This window comes from Psammomys obesus, unplaced genomic scaffold (assembly GCF_907164565.1).
Source record: "Psammomys obesus unplaced genomic scaffold, mPsaObe1.curated_primary_1811, whole genome shotgun sequence".
In the NCBI taxonomy this organism is placed as follows: Eukaryota; Metazoa; Chordata; class Mammalia; order Rodentia; family Muridae; genus Psammomys; species Psammomys obesus.
Window position 1 is genome coordinate 1,313,287 of NW_026595981.1, and position 26,000 is coordinate 1,339,286.

The following is a 26,000-nucleotide window of genomic DNA, read 5'->3' on the forward strand; positions in this document are numbered from 1 at the left end:
CTTCCTGCCTCAGCTTCCCCGGGTTGGAAAGCGCTCTTTCCACATGTTCATGCTTGGTGTCTGCGGATATAACTTAGTAGTAGAGGGTCCTCTAGTTTGTGTCAAGTCCTGGGTTCAATTCTCAGCATTTCAGAGAGAAGAGTGAACAAAAGAGTTCTATTGTAGCAGTTTTCGACACCTGGAATTACTTTGTTTCCTAAGTCAAATCTCACCCACCCATTTTCATCAATCCATTGTACTGTTCCCTCCTTGCAATTCTTGGGAATGCTCTATTTTGAGCGACATCCCCAGTCCTCCTCCTATATTTTCTTCTAAGAGTTTTTCTTGTAGGCCCATGAGTCACTAATTAATTTTTGTCTATAACATGAGTTAGAGTGATCATTGCCAGATAAAGAGAAATGAAAGAAATAAACTACCAATGCAACCCCCTATGACATTTTAAATTCGTCTAGGCTATCTCCTCCCCTATCCAAGGAAGGATTTTTTTAAATTTTAGTTTAGTTTTTATATAGTCTCTCTGTGCAGCCTTGGCTGTCCTGGAACTTGTATGTTAACTATCCTGCCACCTATTCAACTCCTGAACTTATATATAACCATAGTGTGACAATCAAACTAGAAAACTGATGTTCCTACAATACTAGACTAGGCTGGCTGAGACTGACCTTCAGTTTCTTTAAAAAAAAAAAAAAAAAAAAAAAAAAGTTTCATTTGATGTATATGGGTGTTTGGGTTCATGTATGTGTACCACATATATGCAGAATCCTCAGAGGCCAGAAAAGGGTATCAGACCACCTAGACTCAGAATTATAGACAGTTGTAAGGCACCCTATGAGTGCTGGGAATCGCTCCACGTCCGCTGGAAGAACAGCCAATGCTTCTAATCACTCGCCATCTTTCCAGACTCAGACCTTGTATTTCTGATGCTCCTGCCTCCACCCCGAGAGTGCTGGGATTACAGACATGGCCCCTGGGTTTGTGCAATGCTAGAGATGGAATGAATCAAGGGCCTTCTGCACACTAGGCAGGCACTCTGAGGCACATTCCCCTCCGGATTTTGCATTCTTGTCCACCTTCCTGCTGCCTCGGGATGCCAAGAATTGTTTGACTCCTTGGTACACAGTGGGCACTCTAATGATAATGTACTCAACAGAAGAACAAAGGGCTCATTGAGTTGGAGCTAGTATTATATACCAGCTCGGAACTCATGCGAATAATTACAGGAAAATGTGCAACGCAGCCACATTTATTAAAATGGTTATGACTTTGGCTTTGTCGCCAATTAAACGTCAATTCTATTACAGACCACTTAGGCTGATCCTACTAGCGGAAGCCTACACAGACAGCACAGCTCGCGGTGAAATCCGCCTTTAGTCCCGCCTCCTCAGCGCAGACTGCAACGTCAATTGGGGCTCTTGCTCGTCCGTCAGAAGATCTCGGCGCCTATTGGGTGAGCTTCTGAACTCGGTTGCGCACTTCCTGGAGTTGGGAACGCGGTGCGGACGTCGTCTTTCCGCCATTGCTCTGCGGGCTGAGCGGCTCCCTGAGTGAGGGGCGGCAGGCGGGTGGCGGACGTCCGAGCTGGGCTGCAGGCGGTCGGGTGGGCCGAGCGGCCTGAGGAGCTGCGCCAGGACCCGGCCGCGAGCGCTCAGCCGGGCCGGCGCGGAGGCCAGGGGGCCCCGGACGCGTTCCATCTTCCCCGTGTGGGCCCGGGCCTAGCTGCTTCAGTGTTGGCTTCCCTCTCCTTCCCGGAGTCCCCCGGCATGGCCGGGGTGTTTCCTTACCGAGGGCCGGGTAACCCGGTGCCCGGCCCTCTAGCCCCGCTGCCGGACTACATGTCAGAGGAGAAGCTGCAGGAGAAAGGTGAGCGGCGAGTGGGGACGGCGCGCGCGGGGAGGAACGTGCAGGCGGGTTTCACTGTTGCCTCCGTGGGCGGGTCATCGCGGGCCGCTCCCTCGTTAGCAGAATTTCACTTTTTATTAGTTAGTCAAATCACTGAAAGGTTGGAAGCGCCTCTTCTTTGTAGGAGCTAATAGTGTGTATGTGTGTGTGTGTGAGAGAGAGAGAGAGAGAGAGAGAGAGATATGGCAATGGAGACAAGAGAGAGAGATATGGCAATGGAGACAAAACTTCCAATATAGGGTTTGCATTACTAGGAAGGAATTAGACACACACACCCCTCCCCCCGCAAACATGTATAGTAAAAATGCCAGGTAGTTTGGGGGAGTCAAGTGGCAGGGAGTATTCCTGTTTCCCACAACATTCGCAGGTCAGGGGGACACCCCAAGGGTCAGAGTTGGGGATATTAGGGTAAAGGTGTGCAGCCCTTTATACTGAGGTGCTTTTATAGCTCGAAAATGGCAGCAGTTGCAAGCCAAGCGCTATGCAGAGAAGCGGAAATTTGGGTTTGTGGATGCTCAGAAGGAGGACATGCCCCCAGAACATGTCAGGAAGATCATTCGAGACCATGGTGACATGACCAACAGGAAGTTCCGTCACGACAAAAGGGTCTATTTGGGGTAAGCAACATCCTGGGATAATTACTCTGCCCCTTCATTGACGGTGTTGGATAGAGGAACTATCATTTTGGACTTTTTTGTGTGTGTGGCCCTGGCTGTCCTGGAATTTGCTGTGTAGACCAGGCTGGCTTCAAACCCACAGAGATCCCCATGCCTCTGCCTCCTGAGTGCTGGGATTAAAGGCAGTTACCACCATGCCCAGCATGGAACATGGCTCTTGACCACCTATAGGATATTGTAAGAGCAAGGCAGGGACCGCCGGGATTCCATGACAATTTCCAGATCTTCTACTTAATGCCATTTATTGTTTTGCTTTGCCCTGCTAATGTCATTGTAAAATGTTTATTGTTGTTGAACTGTTTGAGGCTCAGATTGAGACACTAGGCACTCTGGATGCCTTTAATTTTTCAGCCACCAGAATTTGGGGGTTAGGGTGTTTACTTCTCTGTACCATGGTAAATTCTTCAACCCTAAGCTTAACAGAGATTCTCAACATTCCTCTTAGATACAGAAATGTGGTCTGTTAATTACTTGGTATGGGGCAGAGCGTGGCGGCTCACCCATTCAGTCCCAGCACCTGGGAGGCAAAGGCAGATGGATTTCTGTGAGTTGGCCAGCCTAGTCTACAAAGAGATGTCAGGACAGCCCGGGCTGTTATACAGAGAAACCTGGTCTTGAAAAAGAAAACAAAAAAATTAACGGGTATAGGAAGTCTTGGAAGTTTTGTTTCAAAAATAATTCCTTGCTGGGTAGTAGTGGCACTATCCTACCCCTTGGGGCGCAGAGGCAGGTAGATCTCTGAGTTCGAGGCCAGCCTGGTCTATAGAGTTAGTTCCAGGACAGCTAGGGCTACACAGAGAGAACCCGTTTTGAGAAAACAAAACCAAAAATATTTCTTAACCAGCCAGAGTAGTATAGTAGTATTTGCCTGTAATCTCAGCACTTGGGCTACAGAGGCAGGAGGATCACAGGCTTGAGGCCAGCTTGGATTATTCCATGAGATGCACCATAAAAAATAACAAAAGCCAGATATGGTGGCAGAGGCCTTTAGTCCCTGCTCATGGGAGACAGAGACAGGTGAACTTTGTGTTCTACTTAGCGAGTTCCAGACCAGCCATATGGTGAGACCCTGTTTCAAGCAACAACAAACATTATTATTATTGAAACTTGTTCTTGGTCCTCAGGATAGTATCAGTCGACTCCTGTTAGGAGTATACTGTTCAGTGGCAGGAGAGAGACAAATGGTTACAATATAACACAATGCATATGTTGGTATTTCTAGGAAGGGCAGAGGAGGTTGCCTTCAAAGGGACCATTGTTGATTTATGGAGGTTGAGTCCGGTATTGTGAACTATGACATTTAAAAGGGAGGGTGGTATTAGATGAAGGTGGAGATGGGAGCCAGGACTCCTACAGGCCTTGATTCCTAATTTGGAGCTTTGGGCTATAAAGGAATCATTTACTGTGGAATAGAGCAGCACGGTTAGTCGTTTCTAATTGTCCCTCTTCCTGATGTTGCAGAGCCCTCAAGTACATGCCTCATGCGGTTCTCAAGCTCTTAGAGAACATGCCCATGCCTTGGGAGCAGATTCGGGATGTGCCTGTTCTGTACCACATCACTGGAGCCATTTCCTTTGTCAACGAGATTCCCTGGGTTATCGAGCCAGTTTACATTTCCCAGTGGGGGTGAGAAGGGCTGAAGTGTGGTACCGGGGGCTGTGGGTGTTGGCAGTGGCAGCTGAAGATAGAAACTGCTGTGTGGTGGTCTTGCCTTCTAGGTCAATGTGGATCATGATGCGTCGAGAAAAAAGAGACAGGAGGCATTTCAAGAGGATGCGTTTCCCCCCTTTTGACGATGAGGAGCCGCCCCTGGATTATGCCGACAACATCTTGGATGTTGAGCCGCTGGAAGCCATTCAGCTAGAGCTGGACCCTGAGGAGGATGCTCCTGTGCTGGACTGGTTCTATGACCACCAGCCACTGAGGGACAGTAGGAAGTGAGTGGAACTGGTTCCCCGGGTTCTAGAAACAGAAGCTGTGGGAAGGCAGCAGGTAAGCTGACGTGGGCCCTCCGTCTTTTCCCTAGGTATGTTAATGGTTCCACCTACCAACGCTGGCAGTTTACCTTGCCAATGATGTCCACTCTCTACCGATTGGCCAATCAGCTTCTGACTGACTTGGTGGATGACAACTACTTCTATCTGTTTGATCTGAAGGCCTTCTTTACCTCTAAGGCACTCAATATGGCCATTCCTGGGGGACCTAAATTTGAACCTCTTGTTCGAGATATTAACCTACAGTAAGTTGGGGAGAATATCAACTTTAGGCACTTGATGTGTATTAAAAATCTAGTATTTATCCTCAAGATCCTGTCTAACAGTGGAACTACTCAATTTCCTATTCTAGGGATGAAGACTGGAATGAATTCAATGATATTAATAAGATCATCATCCGTCAGCCTATTCGAACTGAGTACAAGATTGCTTTTCCTTACCTGTATAACAACCTTCCGCACCACGTCCACCTGACCTGGTAAGACGCCCGGAACAAAGCAGGTAGAAGGGGAAGGCCAGGTTATAGTTTGGGCCAGAGCAGAACATTGGCTGACTCTTCCTGTCATCGTAGGTACCACACTCCTAACGTTGTGTTCATCAAGACTGAGGATCCTGATTTGCCAGCTTTCTACTTTGATCCTCTGATCAACCCCATCTCCCACAGACACTCAGTCAAGGTAAGATGAATCGCATGCTTTGGGCGGTGGTGGGAGTCCTGAAGATTGAGCTCAGGGTCTGGTACGTGCTAGGCAAGTTTTCTCCCACTCAGCAACCCATGTCCCCCTTTTTTATTTTTGGACATACAGTGCTGGTTGGCACAGATTTACTGTGTGGTTCCAGGTTTGTTTTGCACTCTCTGTCCCTTTGTCTTAGCTCCTCCTAAGTGCTGGGGTCTCAGGCTCCTAAGCTCATTGGAGTTTGGTCGGGAACTGATTGCAGTGGCCCCCTCCTATGCTGTGCTCTGGAGCTTCTGCGGGAGGCTTTTAGTGGAAAGCAAGTGGGTTGGTTTCCTACCTAACTCTGTCTTCCCTGCCCCCTGGCTCCTTGGCTGACCTTGCAGGGCATCTCGTCAGGCATCCCTGTCATCACGGCACATGGAGCTGCTGTGCCTGATCCCAGAGAGTTCTCTGCTTATCTCAGTTCTGCACTCAGTGAGTGGAAAGTGAACCCTTGAGGATTTCTTTTTCAGAGCCAGGAACCACTGCCTGATGATGATGAGGAGTTTGAACTCCCGGAGTTTGTGGAGCCTTTCCTGAAGGACACGCCCCTCTATACAGACAATACGGCCAATGGCATTGCCCTGCTCTGGGCACCACGGCCCTTCAACCTACGCTCTGGTCGTACCCGCCGGGCCCTGGATATACCCCTTGTCAAGAACTGGTAAGGTTTCTACCTAAGGGAGTAGACGCATAGTGTAGGAGAAGAGAATGGCATGTAGCCTTTTAAAGAGTGTCCAGAAGGAGAGGTGAGCAAAGCTCTGATGGGCTTGTTTAACCAGGTATCGGGAGCACTGTCCTGCTGGGCAGCCTGTGAAAGTTCGAGTCTCCTATCAGAAGCTGCTTAAGTACTATGTACTGAATGCCCTGAAGCATCGGCCTCCCAAAGCCCAGAAGAAGCGGTAAGGTGCTGGAGTTCCCTGTTCAGCTTGTTCCAAAAGTATCAGTATGTCGCTTTAACTCTCCTCTTTGTTTTTGCCAGGTACCTATTCCGCTCATTCAAAGCTACCAAGTTCTTTCAGTCCACAAAGCTGGACTGGGTGGAGGTGGGGCTGCAGGTCTGCCGCCAGGGCTACAACATGCTCAACCTCCTCATCCACCGGAAGAACCTCAACTACCTGCACTTGGACTATAACTTCAACCTGAAGCCTGTCAAGACGCTCACCACCAAGGTGCCTACCTCAGGCCTCACGACCTAGGGCTGGATGGCGCTGTGGCATTGCTCCTTTTGTGGTCTGTCTTTAATGTTCTTTCTGTTCTTGACATTTTCAGGAAAGAAAAAAATCTCGTTTTGGCAATGCTTTCCATCTGTGTCGGGAAGTGCTTCGTTTGACTAAGCTGGTTGTGGATAGTCATGTTCAGTATCGCTTGGGCAATGTGGATGCCTTCCAGGTGAGGCCGTGTTGGCCGGACCCCTGCTCAGGTGGGGAAGCAGGCTGAAGCCTGTGCTGGCTGTGGAGCTGGCTCAGACTGTAAGTCTGATGGGTGATTTATTGCAGTTGGCAGATGGGTTGCAGTATATATTCGCTCATGTGGGGCAGTTGACCGGCATGTATCGATACAAATACAAGCTGATGCGGCAGATCCGCATGTGCAAGGACTTGAAGCATCTCATCTATTACCGCTTCAACACGGTGAGACCCTGCTCTTGCTCCAGAAAAGCCCTTTTGCCTTTCCCTTAAGGTAGAGCTCTTTCCCAGGACCTCTTTGGAGAGAGTCTCTTGACTATGTCATTACTATACTCGATGAATCTCAGCATTTCCCCCGACACCACCACTGAATCCATTTAGGAGCCTCGCTTTCTGCCTGGAAGCTCTCTTATGCCTCCCTGTTGTAGACTGGGAAGACCCAAGAGCATTTACTGTCCCCTCAGCAGCCTGGCAGACGATCTCTATCCAGTTTTCTTTCTATAGTTTCCCAAAAGAATAGTTCATTTATGTTCCTGATTTATGCTTGATTATAGGGCCCTGTAGGGAAAGGCCCTGGCTGTGGTTTCTGGGCGGCTGGCTGGCGGGTCTGGCTGTTTTTCATGCGTGGAATTACTCCTTTGCTAGAGCGATGGCTGGGCAACCTCCTGGCCCGGCAGTTTGAAGGTGAGTGATTTTCTTTACCCAAGCTTATCTCATTGTGTCAAGGGTGGATTGTATGTGCTTGTTGCCCCATGCTTTTATTTGCATTTGTCAATGATCTTTGCTTCTAAGTCCATTTCCAATGAGTCTGACCTAGTGTTCTGGTTCTTGAGGCACTCTCTGGAATGGTGGTGACTGTCTGAGGTGGCTTGTCTTTTTACATGTGTGGAGCATGTGGACACTTGTTAGTATTGATTGATTTATTCTCTGGTCTATCCCTTTACTTCTAGGCCGTCACTCAAAGGGAGTGGCAAAGACAGTAACAAAGCAACGAGTGGAGTCTCACTTTGACCTCGAGCTTAGGGCAGCTGTGATGCACGACATTTTAGACATGATGCCTGAAGGCATCAAACAGAACAAGGCCCGAACAATTCTGCAGCACCTCAGTGAAGCCTGGCGCTGCTGGAAGGCCAACATTCCTTGGAAGGTAGCTCTCCATCACCTCCATGGAGGCATAGCCATTCATCCTCCTGAGCTCTCAGAGGGCTGTCCACCTTCTATCACTCCCTAACCTCGTTTCCTGAGGTAGTGTGCTCCTGGCTGACCTGTAAGTCTGTGCAGGCTTGGCTGGTCTCAGATTCAGGAGAATCTGCCTCTGCCTTTATGTTGGTGTACCCATGTGAAACACTGTGCTTGGTTCGTATTACTTTTTTATTTGTTTGTATTTTCAGGTCCCAGGACTGCCAACACCTATAGAGAACATGATTCTTCGGTACGTTAAGGCCAAGGCTGACTGGTGGACCAATACTGCCCACTACAACCGTGAACGGATCCGCCGTGGGGCCACTGTGGACAAGACTGTTTGCAAAAAGAACTTGGGCCGCCTCACCCGCCTGTACCTGAAGGCAGAACAGGAGAGGCAGCACAATTACCTGAAGGTTGGGCCATCTACACTGGGTGTGAGGGCTGGGGCTAAGGTGGACTGCACAGTGGGGCTCAAGCTTTGGCCTGTCTTCCTGTTCCCCCTGCAGGACGGGCCTTACATCACAGCAGAGGAAGCAGTGGCAGTGTACACCACCACTGTGCATTGGTTGGAGAGCCGTAGGTTCTCACCCATCCCATTCCCCCCACTCTCCTACAAACATGACACCAAATTACTCATCTTGGCTCTAGAGCGCCTCAAGGAAGCTTATAGGTGAGGAGTGGCTGGAAGGGTTCCTCTGGGAGCGCAACAGAGAGAAGGGCATGGGGTCAGAGTCCAAAGAAAGGTATAGTCCTTTCTGGTTAATCGTCTTCTTGGGTTTTCTCATTTGCTTTTTCTTTTGCTTTTTAGTGTGAAGTCTAGGTTAAACCAGTCTCAGAGGGAGGAGTTGGGTCTGATCGAGCAAGCCTATGACAACCCCCATGAGGCTTTGTCCCGCATCAAGCGTCACCTCCTCACACAGAGAGCCTTTAAGGAAGTGAGTGAGATGCTTCCTGAGCTTACTTTTGGTCTGTGCTACTTATTCTTGGCATCTAGAGGATGCTAAACTGGCTTAGGTGAATCGATGTGAACCAGGCTCCTTCTCCCACAGGTGGGCATTGAGTTCATGGATCTCTATAGCCACCTGGTGCCAGTGTATGATGTGGAACCACTGGAGAAAATAACTGATGCCTACCTGGACCAATACCTGTGGTATGAGGCAGATAAGCGCCGTCTTTTTCCACCCTGGATCAAGCCTGCTGACACAGAACCACCTCCACTGCTTGTTTACAAGTGGTGCCAAGGTAAGACTGCTGGAATTACCCTCTGCAGAGAAAGGGGATCATCGAGTTCTGTATAAAAATTCATTCCTAGGCTGCATAATCCATCTTTTATTGCATGGTAAGAGTGAGTGAATAGTACTGCTGGGAAGTGCTGGCACATGGCTTTAATCCCAGTACTCAGGAGGCAGAGGCAGGTAGATGTTTTGAGTTCGAGGCCAGCCTGGTCTACAGAGTGAGTTCCAGGACAGCCAGGGTTACACAGGGAACCCTGTGTGTACTCACACCAAAAAAAAAAAGTGAATAGTACTTGAGCAAAGCTGACACTTGTAGCAAACAGGATGGTTGGATGAATAGTAGAGGGTCTTGGAATGTATTGAGAGCTGCTGTGGTTACTAGTCCTGAAAATTTGCTGTAGCATTGTCTTTGTGCTTTTTTAGGCATCAATAACCTGCAGGATGTGTGGGAGACCAGTGAGGGCGAGTGCAATGTCATGTTGGAGTCCCGCTTTGAGAAGATGTATGAAAAGATTGACTTGACCCTGCTCAATAGGCTGCTGCGACTCATTGTGGACCACAACATAGCTGACTACATGACAGCCAAGAACAATGTTGTCATTAACTATAAGGTCTGTCTTGGAGCAAGAAAATGTGTTAAGGGGTTGCTGACCCATTAAGTTAGGATTTGCTGAGGGAGAATGAAGGAGTTTGGACCCTGAAGCTCCTGGGACATAACCAGCCATAGCCATAACTAAGGGTTGTGGTTCTTTTTTTTTTTCCTTCGCTAGGACATGAACCATACAAATTCATATGGGATCATCAGAGGCCTGCAGTTTGCCTCATTCATTGTACAGTACTATGGCTTGGTGATGGATTTGCTTGTATTGGGATTGCACCGGGCCAGTGAGATGGCTGGGCCTCCTCAGATGCCAAATGACTTCCTCAGTTTCCAGGACATAGCCACCGAGGCTGCACACCCAATCCGACTCTTCTGTAGATATATTGATCGCATCCATATTTTCTTCAGGTAATGGACCTGGGCAGATCCTTTAACTCACAGAACAGGGAGGTATGTCCTGTCTGTAAAGTGGCTCTTACAGCTTAGTGACTAATTGCTGAGTTGGGCTGTAAAGCGAAGTGAAGCCTAGAGTGGCATAGGGTCCCCGCCTATGGACCTGGAGTTCTCAAAGGGTCTGCCTTCCCTTTAGGTTCACAGCAGATGAGGCTCGGGATCTGATCCAGCGTTACCTGACAGAGCATCCAGACCCCAACAATGAAAACATTGTTGGCTACAATAACAAGAAATGCTGGCCCCGAGATGCCCGCATGCGCCTTATGAAGCATGATGTCAACCTGTGAGTCTCAGTTGGGTTTGTGGGCATTGGAGGGACATCAATCCTAGGGACCCAGAGAGCAGTTAGTATTGAGGAGGATGTGTCTTGGGCGGGAGGAATATAGGCTTGCTGGGGAGTCATCTGCCTGGGCTTTGAATGCAGCTGTCTTCAACAGACTGAAATGCCTTTATGTTCTCTGTGGACAGGGGTCGGGCAGTGTTCTGGGACATCAAAAACCGGCTGCCGCGATCAGTGACTACAGTCCAGTGGGAGAATAGCTTTGTGTCTGTGTACAGTAAAGACAACCCCAACCTGCTCTTCAACATGTGCGGCTTTGAGTGCCGCATCTTGCCAAAGTGCCGTACCAGCTATGAAGAGTTCACCCACAAGGACGGGGTCTGGAACCTACAGAATGAGGTACGCACTAGGAAGGACATCATGTTACCCACCCTGTAACTCTGGCATTAGCCATACCTTTTCATTATCGGCCCAGTGAGCCTTGGTGGGTTGAGCTTAGTTACAGTTAATCCTTGCTTGTATAACCAGGGTCTGTCTGTGGAACGCTGGCTGGCCCTGATTGTCTCAGAGATCAGCCTGCCTCTGTCACTATCTCTCAAGTGTTAGGATTAAAGGCATGTGCTCTGTTTGTTTGTTTGTTTGTTTGTTTGTTTGAGACAGGGTTTCATTGTGTAGCTCTGGTTGGCCAGGTTAGCTTTAAATTCATCATGATCCACCCCCACCTCTGCTTTCTTGAGTACTGGGATTAAATGCATGCACTACTACGTCTGGCATTTTGTAATTATTTATGCCATGCACTTGTGTGGCAGTCAGAGGACAACTTGTTGTCACTTCCACTATGTAGTTTCTGGGAATTGAAGTCAGAAAATAAAGCTTGTTATCAGGCACTTTGCCTGCCCTGAGCCATCTCGGCAGCCCCTCTGAGGGCTCTGAAACAAGTTAACACGGACTTTGTGCTTAGGTTACCAAGGAGCGGACAGCTCAATGTTTCTTGCGTGTGGATGACGAGTCAATGCAACGTTTCCATAACCGAGTGCGGCAGATTCTGATGGCCTCTGGCTCCACCACTTTTACCAAGGTATGTAGGGTCCATGTATTTCCCTTTCAATCCTCCCCTGGTTTGAGCTCCTTTCCGAACTTTCCCTAGTATACCAATGTTCATGTGTGATGGGATGGTAACTTAGAATGTTGGATCAATTGGGCTTTATTTCTGAGAATTTCCTACAAGAATTTAACAGCCTGCATCTGTGGGGTTTGATGATTTGTTTGTTTTTTGAGATAGGGTTTCTCTGTGTGGCTTTGACTGTCTTGGACTCACTTTGTACACCAGGCTGGCCTTGAACTCACAACAATCCACCTGTTCTCTGCCTCCTTGAGTGCTGGGATTACAGGCGTGAGCCACCACACCTGGCTGGGTTTGATGATTTTAAACCAAAACGAAATTAGAGCCTATAGTTTGAGCAGAAGCATCTATTTTGTATTTTCCATTAGGCTTATTATCTGCATCAAACAGCTTATATTTTAGTGGGTGGCATAGAATACTATTAAAAGGCAGGATTGTTTGTTTGTTTGTGTTTATTTTTTTTCTGTTTTTGTTTTCTTGTTGTTTTTGGAGCCCAGAGGAAATCTGAAGATTTGTTAGTTGTGAATATTTGCAAGGTCTTGCAAGGTCAAATCTCCCATGATGCAATTTTTAAAATATAGCTCTGAGGAATAAGCTTATTCTTCTAGGTTGATCTCCTCTTTGTGCTGTAGGTGTTTCTTATATCCTAGCTGCTAGCTGCTGGAACACCTTCCCTGTGAGAGATAAGAACATGATCAGAGAACCACTGATATGCTGTGTTGTTGATGGAGCCGTTCGTTGCATTATTTGGGAAGCTGAGAATACTGGCGTTCATGAGTTCTGGTTCTGTCTGAATGTGGAAAAAGAAAGGCTTCTACGAGAAACAGCAGGTGTTTAGCTTTAGCAAAGGTGTGGAGATGTGATTATCATGGTGCTTGCATAGCTATAAGAAGTTTGAGGTGTAATGCAGTAAATTGTGGAGTTGGAGATTTTCTAGACCTTTGAAAAAAGAATTTTCAGCAAATATAAATATGTAAAGCAGTCTGTACTTTTTTTCCCAAGACAAGGTTTTTCCTTATGTAGCCCTGGCTATCCTGGAACTTGATCTGTAGACCAGGATGGTCTCAGACTCACAGAAATCTGCCTCCTTTTGCCTCCTGAGTGCTGGGATTGAAGGTGTGTGCCACTACTGCCAGGCAGTTTTATAATTCTTGGTGTAAAGGTTGAAAGCCCAAGGATGAGGGAGATTGCCAGGAGGAGTGAGAAGAGACAGATTAGGGTGATGGGAAACACTGGGGTGTTCTGACCAGAAACGAGACAGTGCTGGGATGTAGGGAGGACATTAGGGTTGTCAGGGACTGAAGTCCAGAATCGAGCAGGTGTTTAACAGCAACAGTTGCCTAAGAACAGTTTGGTTAGATAAGGACTGACTGGGAGCCAATGGAATTGGCTGTTAAGACGTCATTGGTGACCTTAGAGCTATTTCAGAAATAATTGGGATGGAAGCCAGATGGTGTGGATAAAACTTTATGGGAGGTGAGTGGAGATAGGACTTGAGTTTGCCAGAACTGGAGTAGATGTGTTAGAAGCCTTCTAGAGAGAGCTGCATGTCAAGACAGGGCTCGCTCATTTATTTATTTATTTATTTACTTATTTATTTATTTATTTATTTATTTATTTATCTATCTATCTATCTATCTATCTATCTATCTATCTATTTACTTATTTTGGCTATTTCCTGTTACTCATTTTTTTTTAAAGATTTACTTGTGTACAATGCATTATAACTGTATTAACCTCTTACTACCTCTTTTATTCTCCCATTCCTGATGCCCCCTCCTTTAAAAAGATGTGTGTATGTGTATAAAAGGATAAAAGAGAGACTGGGTGGGGGTGGGGTGTTGTACTGCTCCATCATGTTCTTCCTATTCCTTTGAGGCAGGGTCTCTCCCAGAGCCTGGGGTCAGCTGGAAGCCAGTGAGCTCCAGCAATGTGCCCTGCTCAGAGCCTGATGGAAGCGTGACTGAGGGTTGAGGGAGATGCTTCACAATCATGGTACACAGTCTAGAGTCAGGTTGGATTGTTGGGTCTGTTACAGTAAGGCTCTGGGCGGGTTCTCCACCCTTGCCTTCCACTTACCTATAATGTGAGGATAACCCTAAGCTCCATGCTCACGGGCCTTTTGTGAAAATTCATGAAGTAATGCGTATCATAAGCCAATAAACTGTATTATTTTACAAAGGGATTTTATTAATTAGATCAGAGACAGAAGCATAATGTTGGATTTAACTTGTTTACTTTTTCTCCTTTCCTTTTTGTTTGTTTGTTTGTTTTGTTCATTTGTTTGCTTGCTTGAGAAAAGCTTTATTTATTATCCAGGCTGGGATTTTGACTCTTATCCTCTGGCTCAGCCTCCTAAGTACTGGGATTTAGGCATAAGCTACCTGGCTTTGATTTCAGGCTTCCATATATACATCTTCCCACAAATACATGTATACATACACGTATACTGACAGGTGTATATATCATATACAAATACACCCGAAAACTCCTAATTTTATCCCCCTGAGGTTAGTAGAAGGAAAGTTCACAGTGGACCTTGAAATTCCTCTTCCTTCTTTTTATTTATGTTGCCTTGTGTACTCATACCATAACCTGTGTGTGAAGGTCAGAGGACAACCTGCAGGAGTCAGTTTTCTCCTTCCCTGTGGGGCCCCAGGGGTCAACCTGGAGTCCTCCTGTCGTGGCAGCGAGAACCCTTAACTCCATTCATCTTTGATTAAGGCTTTTCTTTGTTGCCCAGACTGGTCTTGAGCTCTTGGGCTCAGGTGATCCACTAACTTTAACCTCCTCAACAGCTGAGACTCCAGGTGTCATTCACTGTTATGGCTTTCCTGTCCTCAGTTCTCCTCCTCTCGGTTTTGTTAGAGTTACACTGTTGTTACCACCTTGGGTCACCCCTGCTTTAGGTATGTGCACTACACTTAAGTCAAGCATGAATGTGACCCTTCTCTTCAGTCATGGCCCTAATTGAAATACAGTTTGGGCTGTTGAAACACGACCTTGATGAGGTCTAGGAAAATAGAGCAATGCCCCTAGTTAGGTAGTCTGAATGACAGTTTTACTTCGCTTTGTAAGGGCTCTAAGGCTGCCTTTATCAGTTCTTTATCTTCCTGAAATCAGGAATGCGGTTTGCTTCTTTGATCTGATCATCCCCCAAGTTTCTGTTACTCTCAAAGGAATAGTGTATTTAAAATCACTAAAGAGAAGTTTGACAGCTTATTCCAAACATGAGGGAAATGTGCAGTTTTTTTTTCCTTTAGTGTATTAATATTACAGATGAAAAGTTATGTAAAATTTTGTTCACTTTGCTTTCATTGTTAGTAACTAACTAGAAGACCTGTGTTGCTCATACGGAATTTACTCTTTCCCACTAACTTTAGATTGTGAATAAGTGGAATACAGCTCTCATTGGCCTTATGACATATTTTCGAGAGGCTGTGGTGAATACACAGGAACTCCTAGACTTACTGGTAAAGTGTGAGAACAAAATCCAGACCCGGATCAAGATTGGACTGAACTCCAAGATGCCAAGTCGGTTTCCCCCAGTTGTGTTCTACACCCCTAAAGAGCTGGGAGGGCTCGGCATGCTCTCCATGGGCCATGTGCTTATCCCCCAGTCTGACCTCAGGTACGGCTTGATTGACAGCCTGCAGGGTTAGTCTGATTGTATAGACTCTGAGGAAGTGGGTATTTAGTTATTTCTGATTTTTACTTTTATCTCGTCTCAATTTTCTAAAATAGGTGGTCTAAGCAAACAGATGTGGGTATCACACACTTCCGGTCAGGAATGAGTCATGAAGAAGACCAACTGATTCCCAACTTGTACCGCTACATACAACCATGGGAGAGCGAGTTCATTGACTCTCAACGGGTCTGGGCTGAGTATGCACTCAAGAGACAGGAGGCCATTGCTCAGAACAGGTGGGCATGCGGGAGGGTGTGCCAGTTTTAGGGCTGGGGTCGGGTCACAACACTGAGTCTTATGTGGAGGTCACGGGCAGAGTATGTCTTTAAGGAGTTAAGACTGATTCTGCTTTTATCTTTGGCCAAAGAATGTTGAATGTTTCTCTTTTTGTGAGAAGGGATGTTAACTTTATTTTTTTCTGGCAGACGGTTGACTTTAGAAGATTTAGAAGATTCATGGGATCGAGGCATTCCCCGGATCAATACCCTCTTTCAGAAGGACCGGCACACGTTGGCTTATGATAAGGGCTGGCGTGTTCGAACTGACTTTAAGCAGTACCAGGTATGTGGAGCGGGAGGTAGAACAAGTTTCTCCACATCAGGATAGCTTTGTCACTTGGGGTGGCCGGCAGCCAGGCGCTTGCTTCACCATGCTTGCCTCGTGTAGGTTTTGAAGCAGAACCCCTTTTGGTGGACACACCAGCGGCACGATGGCAAGCTCTGGAACCTCAACAACTACCGCACAGACATGATTCAGGCCCTGGGCGGCGTGGAGGGCATTCTGGAGCACACCCTCTTCAAGGGCACATACTTCCCTACCTGGGAAGGTCTGTTCTGGTAAGGACCCTGCCTTCTCTATAGGGATGAGTCACACCTGAGTTTGTCACTTCTGTGCTGTAGTGGCCTGCTGCTTCTCAGTTACCCTGTGAGGGTTAGGCACCTCTGGGAGGTAGACAGGCATGATCTTACTTGGTTCCCCTGCTCCATAGGGAGAAAGCCAGTGGCTTTGAGGAATCCATGAAGTGGAAGAAGCTGACCAATGCTCAGCGATCAGGATTAAACCAGATTCCTAATCGTAGATTCACCCTTTGGTGGTCCCCAACAATCAACAGAGCCAATGTAAGTGTGATTCCTTAACAGAGGAGGCAAAAAAAAAAAAAAAGCTGTTCCTCTTGCCTCCCCTGGTCTCTGGTCTCTAAAGTCATTTCTCTTTCCTGGCAGGTATATGTAGGCTTCCAGGTGCAGCTGGACTTGACAGGAATCTTCATGCATGGCAAGATCCCCACACTGAAGATCTCTCTCATCCAGATATTCCGGGCTCACCTGTGGCAGAAGATCCACGAGAGCATCGTGATGGACTTATGTCAGGTAGGCAGCAGTTGAGGGGTGACAGATCACAGAGTCACATCAGCTTGCTATTTCCTTTATTTTTTAAGATAAAGTCTTTCTATGTGGCCCTGGCCTAGTTCCTTATGTAGACCAGGCTGGCCTTGAACTCACAGAGATCTGCCTACCTCCGCCTCCCAAGGGCTGAGATTAAAAGCATGCACCACCATAAACAGCCAACTTGTTTGTTTGTTTGTTTTTTTGTTTGTTTGAGAGAGGGTTTCTCTGTATCCTTGGCTGTCCTGGACTCACTTTGTAGACCATGCTGGCCTCAAACTCAGAGAGATCTGCCTCCCTGAGTGCTGGGACTACAGGCGTGCCCCATCGCACCTGGCTACCATCTTACTCTTTTGAGTATGGGAAATTTATCCTGGACACATGAAGGATTAGAGTATTGCCTCATCTAAATTCTCTCACTCTCAGTATAAGTGGGTTTCTGTAGTAAGTTACAGCCTTTCATCTTTATCTCCAGGTCTTTGATCAGGAACTGGATGCACTAGAAATTGAGACAGTACAAAAGGAGACAATCCATCCCCGAAAATCCTATAAGATGAACTCTTCTTGTGCAGATATACTACTCTTTGCTTCCTATAAGTGGAATGTCTCCCGGCCATCACTGCTGGCAGACTCCAAGTAAGTGTTTTGTGGCCCAGCTTTAGGTACCAGGAGAGGAACCTTGCTGTTACTATGATAGCCATGTTACTTATAGGATTACCTCTGCCTTATTTGTTTTGTTATTATGGCTTTGGCCTTATAATCCTATTGCCTTGGGCTCCCCTACTTCCCCCCAAAAATAATGCTGTTCAAGAGTGGGCACCGTTCCCAGCTCTTTGCTGACATTCTTTTAAACTTGGAGCCAGTGTTACTCTGTAACAGAGTTACCTGTAAGTCATCAGCAGTCAGATCTGCCCATCGCTTGGGGGTCTTGCTGATCTGTTTGCTTGTTTTTCTTTTTGTTTTGAGACAGGGTTTCTCTATGTAGCGCTGGCAGTCCTGGAACTCATTATATAGATCAGGCCGGCCTTGAACTCAGCGATCTGCCTACCTATGCCTCCTGAGTGCTGGGATTAAAGGGTTGCACCACCATTCCATGGCTCAGGGTTCTGCTGATCTAGAATGAGTAGGGGGCTGGTTTTGAAATTTAGGTGCAGTATTTGGGAGTTCTTAAGATTTCAAGACATTGTTTATGTTGTGGTTTCCTGGAGACTTGAACTTTTCCGCTCTTAGGGATGTGATGGACAGCACCACCACACAGAAGTACTGGATTGACATCCAGTTACGCTGGGGAGACTATGATTCCCATGATATTGAGCGATATGCACGGGCCAAGTTCCTGGACTACACCACTGACAACATGAGTATCTACCCTTCGCCCACGGGCGTGCTCATTGCTATTGACCTGGCCTACAATCTACACAGGTAAGCTAGGGCTCAGAAGCAGGAGTTTACATTAACCCTGTGCGTCCTATGTTTGTTTTGTTTTATTTATTTGAAGCAAGGTCTCACTATGTAGCCCAGGCTGTCCTGGAACTCACTATATAGACCAGGCTGGCCTCCCAACTCACAGAGATCTGCCTGCCTCAGCTTCCCGGGTGCTGGTACTAAAGGTGTGCTACCATGCCCTACATATTAGCCCTTTACTTTACACCACTTTTAGTTTGCCTGGCTAAAGTAAGGTTTTGTCTTCTGGGTCACTGACTGGCTCTTCTCTTTGTATGTATGTCTGTTAGATGAGTACATAAGCCTGACCAATCATCTTTATCTGTTTGTTCCTTTCACCTTTTTCTTGGGGCTTTCTGCCTAAGTTCTTGTGATTCCTTCATCCTCACAGTGCCTATGGAAACTGGTTCCCAGGCAGCAAGCCTCTCATACAGCAGGCCATGGCCAAGATCATGAAGGCAAATCCTGCACTGTATGTGTTACGTGAACGGATCCGCAAAGGATTGCAGTTGTATTCATCTGAGCCCACTGAGCCTTATCTGTCCTCTCAGAATTATGGTGAACTCTTCTCTAACCAGATCATCTGGTTTGTGGATGACACCAACGTCTACAGAGTGACTATCCACAAGGTGAGCGTTGGATGCAATGTGGGCATGCAGCCTTCAGATGCCTGCACATCGAATGACGTCAGGTGATTATGTCTAGGCCATGCTAATATAATTGTTCTTTAGACCTTTGAGGGGAACTTGACAACCAAACCCATCAATGGGGCCATCTTCATCTTTAATCCACGCACGGGGCAGCTGTTCCTCAAGATAATCCACACATCCGTGTGGGCTGGACAGAAGCGTTTGGGTCAGGTAAGTAGCTTAAAATGATAGGAAAATTGTTGTGCCATTTTTGTAGGGGGCAGGGGAGCATGATAAAAAGGACGTATTTCTTTTTTGAAAGCTAGCATTGCTAGGTATGGTGGCATATATCTGAGTATTCAGGAAGAGTATTGCCATAGGGTTGAGGCCAGCCAGGGCTGCACACAGTCAGAAAGGTGGTGGAGACATTGTTTTGTGTGAATCTGCTTGAGTACTTGAGTACTTGAGTACTTGAGCTGAGTGTAGAGCGGGCCAGCTTACTTGCTTCTTGAGTGTTAGAATTACAAGTGGCCCCAGACTCTGGCCCTCACACCTGCCTGGCAAGCACTTGACTCAGTGAAGCAGTCCCCAGCCTCCAGGGAAGCATGTGAAGGCTCCGTTACCTCTGAGCTTGGCTTTTTGCCTTTTAAACTTCTCACGTCTGTCCTCTGTCTTGAAAGAGCCACTAACATCATCTTTCTATGGCTTCCTGGACACTTGAGACCTGGCTGGGCTACCCAGCTATTGAAGTAATTATGCCAAGATCCTGCTCTCCCAAAGTCCCAGGGCTTTTTCTTTTCTTTTCTTTCTGAGACAGGGTTTCTCTGTAGCCATGGCTGTCCTGGACTTGATTTGGAAACCAGGCTGGCCTAGAACTCACAGAGATCCACCTGCTTCTGCCTGCCAAGTGCTGGGTTAAAGGCATGCACCACTACCGCCTTTTATTTTTCTAGAATGAACTCTCTTTTTACTTTGTTCACCACAGTCTTATCCATTAAGACTCTTTATCTGCATGTACACCTGCACACCAGAAGAGGGTACCAGATGACAGTATAAATGGTTGTGAGCCACCATGTGGTTGCTGGGAATTGAACTCAGGACCTCTGGAAGAGCAGACAGTGCTCTTAACCACTGAGCTCTTAACCACTGAGTTTGTCCAGCCCAAGACTAATTTCTTTATGCACTTTTAGTAGTTTAACTTCTATTTATATTTTCCCCCCAAGACAGGGTTTTGCTGTGTATCCCTAGCTGTCCTAGAACTCTTTCTCTCTCTCTCTCTCTCTCTCTCTCTCTCTCTCTCTCTGTAGTCCAGGCTAACCTCCTGAATGCTAGGATTAAAGGCCAGCATCACCACCGCCCTGCTTATTTAGATTTTTTAAAAAATTATCTTATTAGGCTGGTCATGGTGGTACGTACCTTTAATCCAATATTTGGAAGGAAGAGCTAGGTATATCTTTGTGAGTTTAAAGCCAGCCTGGTCTACATACCGAGTCCTAGGCTAGCCAGGACTGCATGGTGAGATCATGTCTCTAAAAAGATCATGTCTTTATTTCAATTGTATGTGGGTGTGTGGTTATTTGAATGTGTTGGGGAGGGCACCTAGAGAGGCCCAGAGGCATCAAATATGGAAGTAGAGTTATAGGCAGTTGTGAGCTGCCTAGTGTGGGTGCTGGAAACCAAACTCAGGTCCTCTGTAAGAGCAATACATGCTCTTAATCTGTGAGTCATTGCTCTGGCCCCTTTTGTATTTTGTTGTTGTTTCTGAACTATAGTTCATTATTAAGTATATAGACACCTTTCTCTAATTACTAACTTCAGCACCCATTTTCATTATAGAAACAATTTATTTCAAAATTAGAATTTTTTTTCCTAACTAATTGAAGAAAGGTAAAGTCAATTTTGTTTTGTTTTTTTTCTTGGTTGTTAGTTGGCCAAGTGGAAGACAGCTGAGGAAGTGGCTGCCTTGATTCGATCTCTGCCTGTGGAGGAACAACCTAAACAGATTATTGTCACCAGGAAGGGCATGCTGGATCCGCTGGAGGTGAGAGGCGGACACAGTAGGAGAAAGTAGACCTGAGCCCTCCTTGCTTTGTTTCTAACTGGTCTTTGCCTTAGGTACACTTACTGGACTTCCCCAATATTGTGATCAAAGGATCGGAGCTCCAGCTACCCTTCCAGGCTTGTCTCAAGGTGGAGAAGTTTGGGGATCTCATCCTTAAAGCCACAGAGCCCCAGATGGTTCTCTTCAACCTCTATGATGACTGGCTCAAGACTATCTCGTCCTACACGGTAATTTGATACCTGAGAAAGAGGATTTCTCTGGGGTAGATTTGGAGCCAGAAGATTCTGTACCTCAGGGTTCTCCACAACTCACTTGATGAGGTCATTTTCAGATTCTTGGCCTATGCATACAAAGAGAAAGAATATTGGTTGGCATTAGGAATTTGGAGACAGTACTTGCTTTCCTTCGAGGCTAGAGTAAAGGAGGGAAATCCTCATTAGGCTGACAGTACCCATGCTCTTCCACACATTTTTCCCCAGGCCTTTTCCCGTCTCATCCTGATTCTGCGCGCTTTGCACGTGAACAATGATAGGGCAAAGGTGATCCTGAAGCCAGATAAAACTACTATTACGGAGCCCCATCACATCTGGCCCACGCTGACTGACGAGGAGTGGATCAAGGTGGAGGTGCAGCTGAAGGACCTGATCTTGGCTGACTATGGCAAGAAAAACAAGTGAGTAGGGCCTGGCCACGGTGTAGAAAGGGTGAGGTAGGCAGCTCAAAATAGGGGTTCTGGGAGTATTTGGTATGTAGCTGTGTTTGGTAATGCATACCTGTAATCCAGCACTTTGCAGGTAGAGGCAAGAGGATCAGAAATTCAGGTTTATCTTCAACTACATGATTTAGAGGTTAATCTGGGCAACCATGAGGTCATCTCTCAAAACAGAAATAAAGTGTCAGAAGTGCTTAGGAAGAAATGAAGTCAGTGTCCAGCCCCACTGTTGGCCACTAATTCTCAGTGAAGGTGCTGATGCCATTTTGAACAGATTATGCCCTCTCTTCTGTTCTTGCTCTTTCAAATTCTCTTTTATTTGAGACAGGGTTTCATTATGTATTCCTGGCTTGTCTTGAACCCCCAACTCTTGCCTTAACCTTCCAACTGCTGGATTATTGATATGTCTTATTGCACCCAATTTGGGGTTTCCATTTTTGAGAGTTGTCCAGTGTCAGGGCAGTTTTTTTTGTGTGAGAAAAGTAAGAGTTACAGATGCCGAGTAGCTAAGAGTACAGGGCATCATTGTCGTGCTGCTTGGGGTACAGTGATTTAGTGTCACAGCATCTCCCCTCCATGCTTTTCTTAGAAGGGTCAAAAAAGGATGGTTCAGGGATAAAGGTGCTTGCAACCAAGAACCTGACTCAGTCCCTAGAACCCACAAGGTGGAGGAGAAACGTCCTGTAAGTTGTCTTTTGTCTTCTCTGCTTGCATTGTGTCCCCTCCTCCAGAGTAAATAAATTTAAAAATGAAAAGAAATGTTACTTGAGGGTTATCTTGGCAAAGTATGCCCTGTTTACCTAGTTCTACTTGCCATCAACACCCAAGTGACAATGGGGAAGGGACCCTGTGTAACTTACAGTGTCCTCACAGTGTGAACGTGGCATCACTGACACAATCGGAAATCCGGGACATCATCCTCGGAATGGAGATCTCGGCCCCATCACAGCAGCGGCAGCAGATAGCCGAAATTGAGAAACAGACTAAGGAACAGTCCCAGCTCACCGCCACACAGACAAGAACAGTTAACAAGCATGGCGATGAGATTATCACCTCCACCACTAGCAACTATGAGACCCAGACCTTCTCGTCAAAGACTGAATGGAGAGTCAGGTATTGTGGAGGGCACGAAGGTGGGGTGGACAGGCCAGTGTTGCTGAGCATGCGTGGGCTGAGAGGCTGACATTCCCTGTCTCTTTTTAGGGCCATCTCCGCTGCCAACCTGCATCTACGGACCAATCACATTTATGTTTCATCTGATGACATTAAGGAAACTGGTTACACTTACATTCTTCCCAAGAATGTACTCAAGAAGTTCATCTGCATTTCTGATCTCCGTGCCCAAGTGAGTAGGCACACATCTGGACCATACCGGGAGCCCACTTTATCTGTTCCTAGATTTATTTCATTTGATAATTTCAGAAACTTTGAAGTGCTGGTTTCAAAGTTTATGGGTGAATGAATAACTTGAAAAGGACAGTACAAACAAGAGGGTATCAAAACATTTCATAAAGCTATGGCAATTAAGAGAAAATATTATGGGGGTAAAATTTATTGGCAGAGAATAACAAATAGATTCAGATACGTATGTAGTTGCTGTGTCCTGTCAAATCTTATATATGTCTTTAAACTTTATGATACCGAGATAAAAATGTATAGGGTCCTTTCTTCACACCACTCAAAAAAGTAAAATCTAAGAGTAAATATAAGTAAAATAGTAAACCAGACTAGAGAGATGGCTCAGTGGTTAAGAGCACTGGCTGTTCTTTCAAAGGACCCAGGTTCAAGTCCCAGCACTCACATGGCCATCTGTAACTCCAATTCCAAGGGATCCAACACCCTCACATAGACATTCATGCAGGCAAAATACCATATAATTAAAAATAAATAAAAAATAAATCTTTTTTTTTTTTTTTAATAGTAAACTAGAGTATTAGAAGAAAATACTGACGACCTTAGGGTTGGGAAAACCTTTAAGTACAACATTAAACACAGCTGGGTGGGCATAGTGGTACACACCTTAATCTCAGCATTTGGATGGCTGAGGCAGGAGGGTTGCTGGGAGTTTAGAGGCAGCTTTCACTTCCGACAGTTGTATCTTGGCTGGATACAGTGGCACAGGCCTTGTGTCCCAGACTCCGAGAAATAGAGGTGGAATGATCAGGAACTCAAAGCCAGCTCCTGAATGTTGAGTTCTAGTCCAGCTGGTACCAGGTAAAACTTTTCTCAAAGAAATACACAAAAATCCATTATATACTTGCATGAAAATAATGCCTGGTGAAAGAGTTCTGTGGGTAGATATCTTCAGAATCTACATGGTAGATGGAGAGAATTGACTCCTGCAAAGTCTTGTGACCTCCATATATCCAGAGTGACACACATGCACATTAACACACACTCTATAAGTACATGTTTGAGTCTCCTTTACCAAGTGCGTTTGAGGCCAACTTCGTCTACATAGTGAGTCCCAGAACAGCCAGGAGGTAAAGCACTTTCACACAAGCCTGACAACCTGAGTTTGATTACTCAGAACCCCTGTAAAAAGAGGAGGGGAGAACCCGTCCCATAGAAGCCTCCTTGACCTTCCCACACACTCAGGGCCACACCCAAGTCCTCTTGTATGCACACACAGAATAACAGCACATTAATATGTTTATATGTGGGTGTTTTGACTGTATGTCTGCATCATATGCATGCAGACCCTGGAGAGGGCAGAAGAGGGTGTCAGGCCCCCTGGAACTGGAGTTACAGACAGTGGTAAGCCACCATGTCCTCTGGAAGAACTACCAATACTCTTAACCACTGAACCCTAGCGATAAAAATTCTAAAACTTCTGGCTTCAAGGCACTTGCCAGCAAACCTGATGACCTAAGTTTGGTTCCCCCAGATCCTGGGGACAGTTTGAGAGGAGTTCCATGTGTAACCTTTTCAACAAGTAACCAAATGATTCTGCCCCAGGGGGATTGACTGTATTTTGAAAACCCACTTTTTTCCCCTGAGGCATGGGAAGAAATTGTAGCATTCTGGGTTGGTACTGAGACTGGTTTCTGACCCCTCATGTCTAGATTGCAGGGTACCTGTACGGGGTGAGCCCTCCAGATAACCCCCAGGTGAAGGAGATCCGCTGCATTGTGATGGTGCCACAGTGGGGCACTCACCAGACGGTGCATCTGCCGAGCCAGCTGCCCCAGCACGAGTACCTCAAGGTCTGTGGGGTGGGCCTCGGGTCGAGTTGCTGTCCTGTGCCCCGCGGTGACCTTTGCCCCGGCCATGGTGACCTCTCATCCCTCTTTGGCAGGAGACGGAGCCCTTAGGCTGGGTCCACACTCAGCCCAATGAGTCTCCCCAGCTGTCGCCCCAAGACGTCACAACTCATGCCAAGATTATGGCTGACAACCCATCCTGGGACGGCGAGAAGACAATCATCATCACCTGCAGGTGGGTGTGGGCCTCCTTCAGTGGAAATGTCCTAGGGTGGGTGCTGCAGGCCAGGACTTGGATCGGTGGTCTGAGCTCTCGGCCTGTCTTCCCCTCTCCCAGCTTCACACCAGGCTCCTGCACTCTGACGGCCTACAAGCTAACCCCTAGTGGCTATGAGTGGGGCCGACAGAACACGGATAAAGGCAACAACCCCAAAGGCTACCTACCCTCGCACTATGAGAGGGTCCAGATGCTCCTGTCGGACCGATTCCTCGGCTTCTTTATGGTCCCTGCCCAGTCCTCCTGGAACTACAACTTTATGGGTATGTGGCTGCGTGTGGCAGCAGCACGGGAAGTTTGGGCAGGGTGGGGCTGGGGACGGGTGAAGCCAGGACACCTGGCTCGCGGGGTCTGGCTGCCTTGGAAATGGACACGGGGCCCAGGCTGGCTGAGGCAGGAAGCCCTTTGTTAACATCTGCTGTTTCCCCTTCCCCAAAGGTGTTCGGCATGATCCCAACATGAAATACGAGCTGCAGCTGGCAAACCCCAAGGAATTCTACCACGAGGTCCACAGGCCTTCCCATTTCCTCAACTTTGCCCTCCTGCAGGAGGGTGAGGTCTACTCCGCAGACAGGGAGGACCTCTATGCCTAGTTACCTCCTTGTTTCCTTTTGCTTCAGATTCCCAAAGGCTGGAGCCTCTTAAACGCCCTCCCCACAGACAGGTTGCTGACATTCAGCGGCCTGGCCCCCTTTGTGTTTGTGCTTGAGTTGTTGATAGATTGTAATCCTGAACAAAATGTTAATAAATTTTGTATAAACAGGAGTGCTTCTGTTTTCGTGCTATTATGAGTTCAAATTCTGGGTGTAGATGAGTTTGGGGGTTGGGGGCTAGCTTGGGCAGTTCGCAGCAAGGGACTAGTCCCTGCCTTCAGGGCTTTGAGGCCCTCTCTCCACTGGGGCTTTGGGACTGTATTCTCAGGAGCAGAGTTGGGGCTGGCTTTCACACTCCTACCTTGACCATATCTGCGGGTTTCTCTGTAAAGTACCTGGAAACCACCTATTTTCGACATCACTTCCAGGACTCTGTGGT

At 46.9% G+C, this 26,000-nt stretch overlaps 1 protein-coding gene across 1 annotated transcript; it reads left to right on the top strand.

Annotated features, from left to right (window-relative positions):
* Positions 1 to 1,608: 1,608 nt before the first annotated feature.
* Positions 1,609 to 25,733, top strand: Prpf8 (pre-mRNA processing factor 8). The gene is made up of 42 exons (XM_055619663.1): positions 1,609 to 1,860; positions 2,348 to 2,516; positions 4,038 to 4,202; positions 4,295 to 4,513; positions 4,603 to 4,815; positions 4,923 to 5,048; positions 5,142 to 5,247; positions 5,760 to 5,950; positions 6,069 to 6,188; positions 6,269 to 6,458; positions 6,559 to 6,678; positions 6,786 to 6,920; positions 7,250 to 7,379; positions 7,646 to 7,842; positions 8,087 to 8,293; positions 8,387 to 8,550; positions 8,689 to 8,815; positions 8,930 to 9,122; positions 9,539 to 9,726; positions 9,886 to 10,124; positions 10,306 to 10,452; positions 10,638 to 10,848; positions 11,411 to 11,527; positions 14,956 to 15,203; positions 15,317 to 15,496; positions 15,686 to 15,821; positions 15,927 to 16,096; positions 16,249 to 16,378; positions 16,481 to 16,627; positions 17,118 to 17,278; positions 17,873 to 18,064; positions 18,477 to 18,714; positions 18,817 to 18,945; positions 20,642 to 20,755; positions 20,830 to 21,003; positions 21,256 to 21,449; positions 22,362 to 22,601; positions 22,692 to 22,833; positions 24,554 to 24,694; positions 24,787 to 24,926; positions 25,029 to 25,231; positions 25,407 to 25,733. The coding sequence occupies exons 1-42, from the start codon at positions 1,761 to 1,763 to the stop codon at positions 25,559 to 25,561; spliced, it is 7,008 nt and encodes a 2,335-aa protein (XP_055475638.1). The 5' UTR covers positions 1,609 to 1,760; the 3' UTR covers positions 25,562 to 25,733.
* Positions 25,734 to 26,000: the final 267 nt, after the last annotated feature.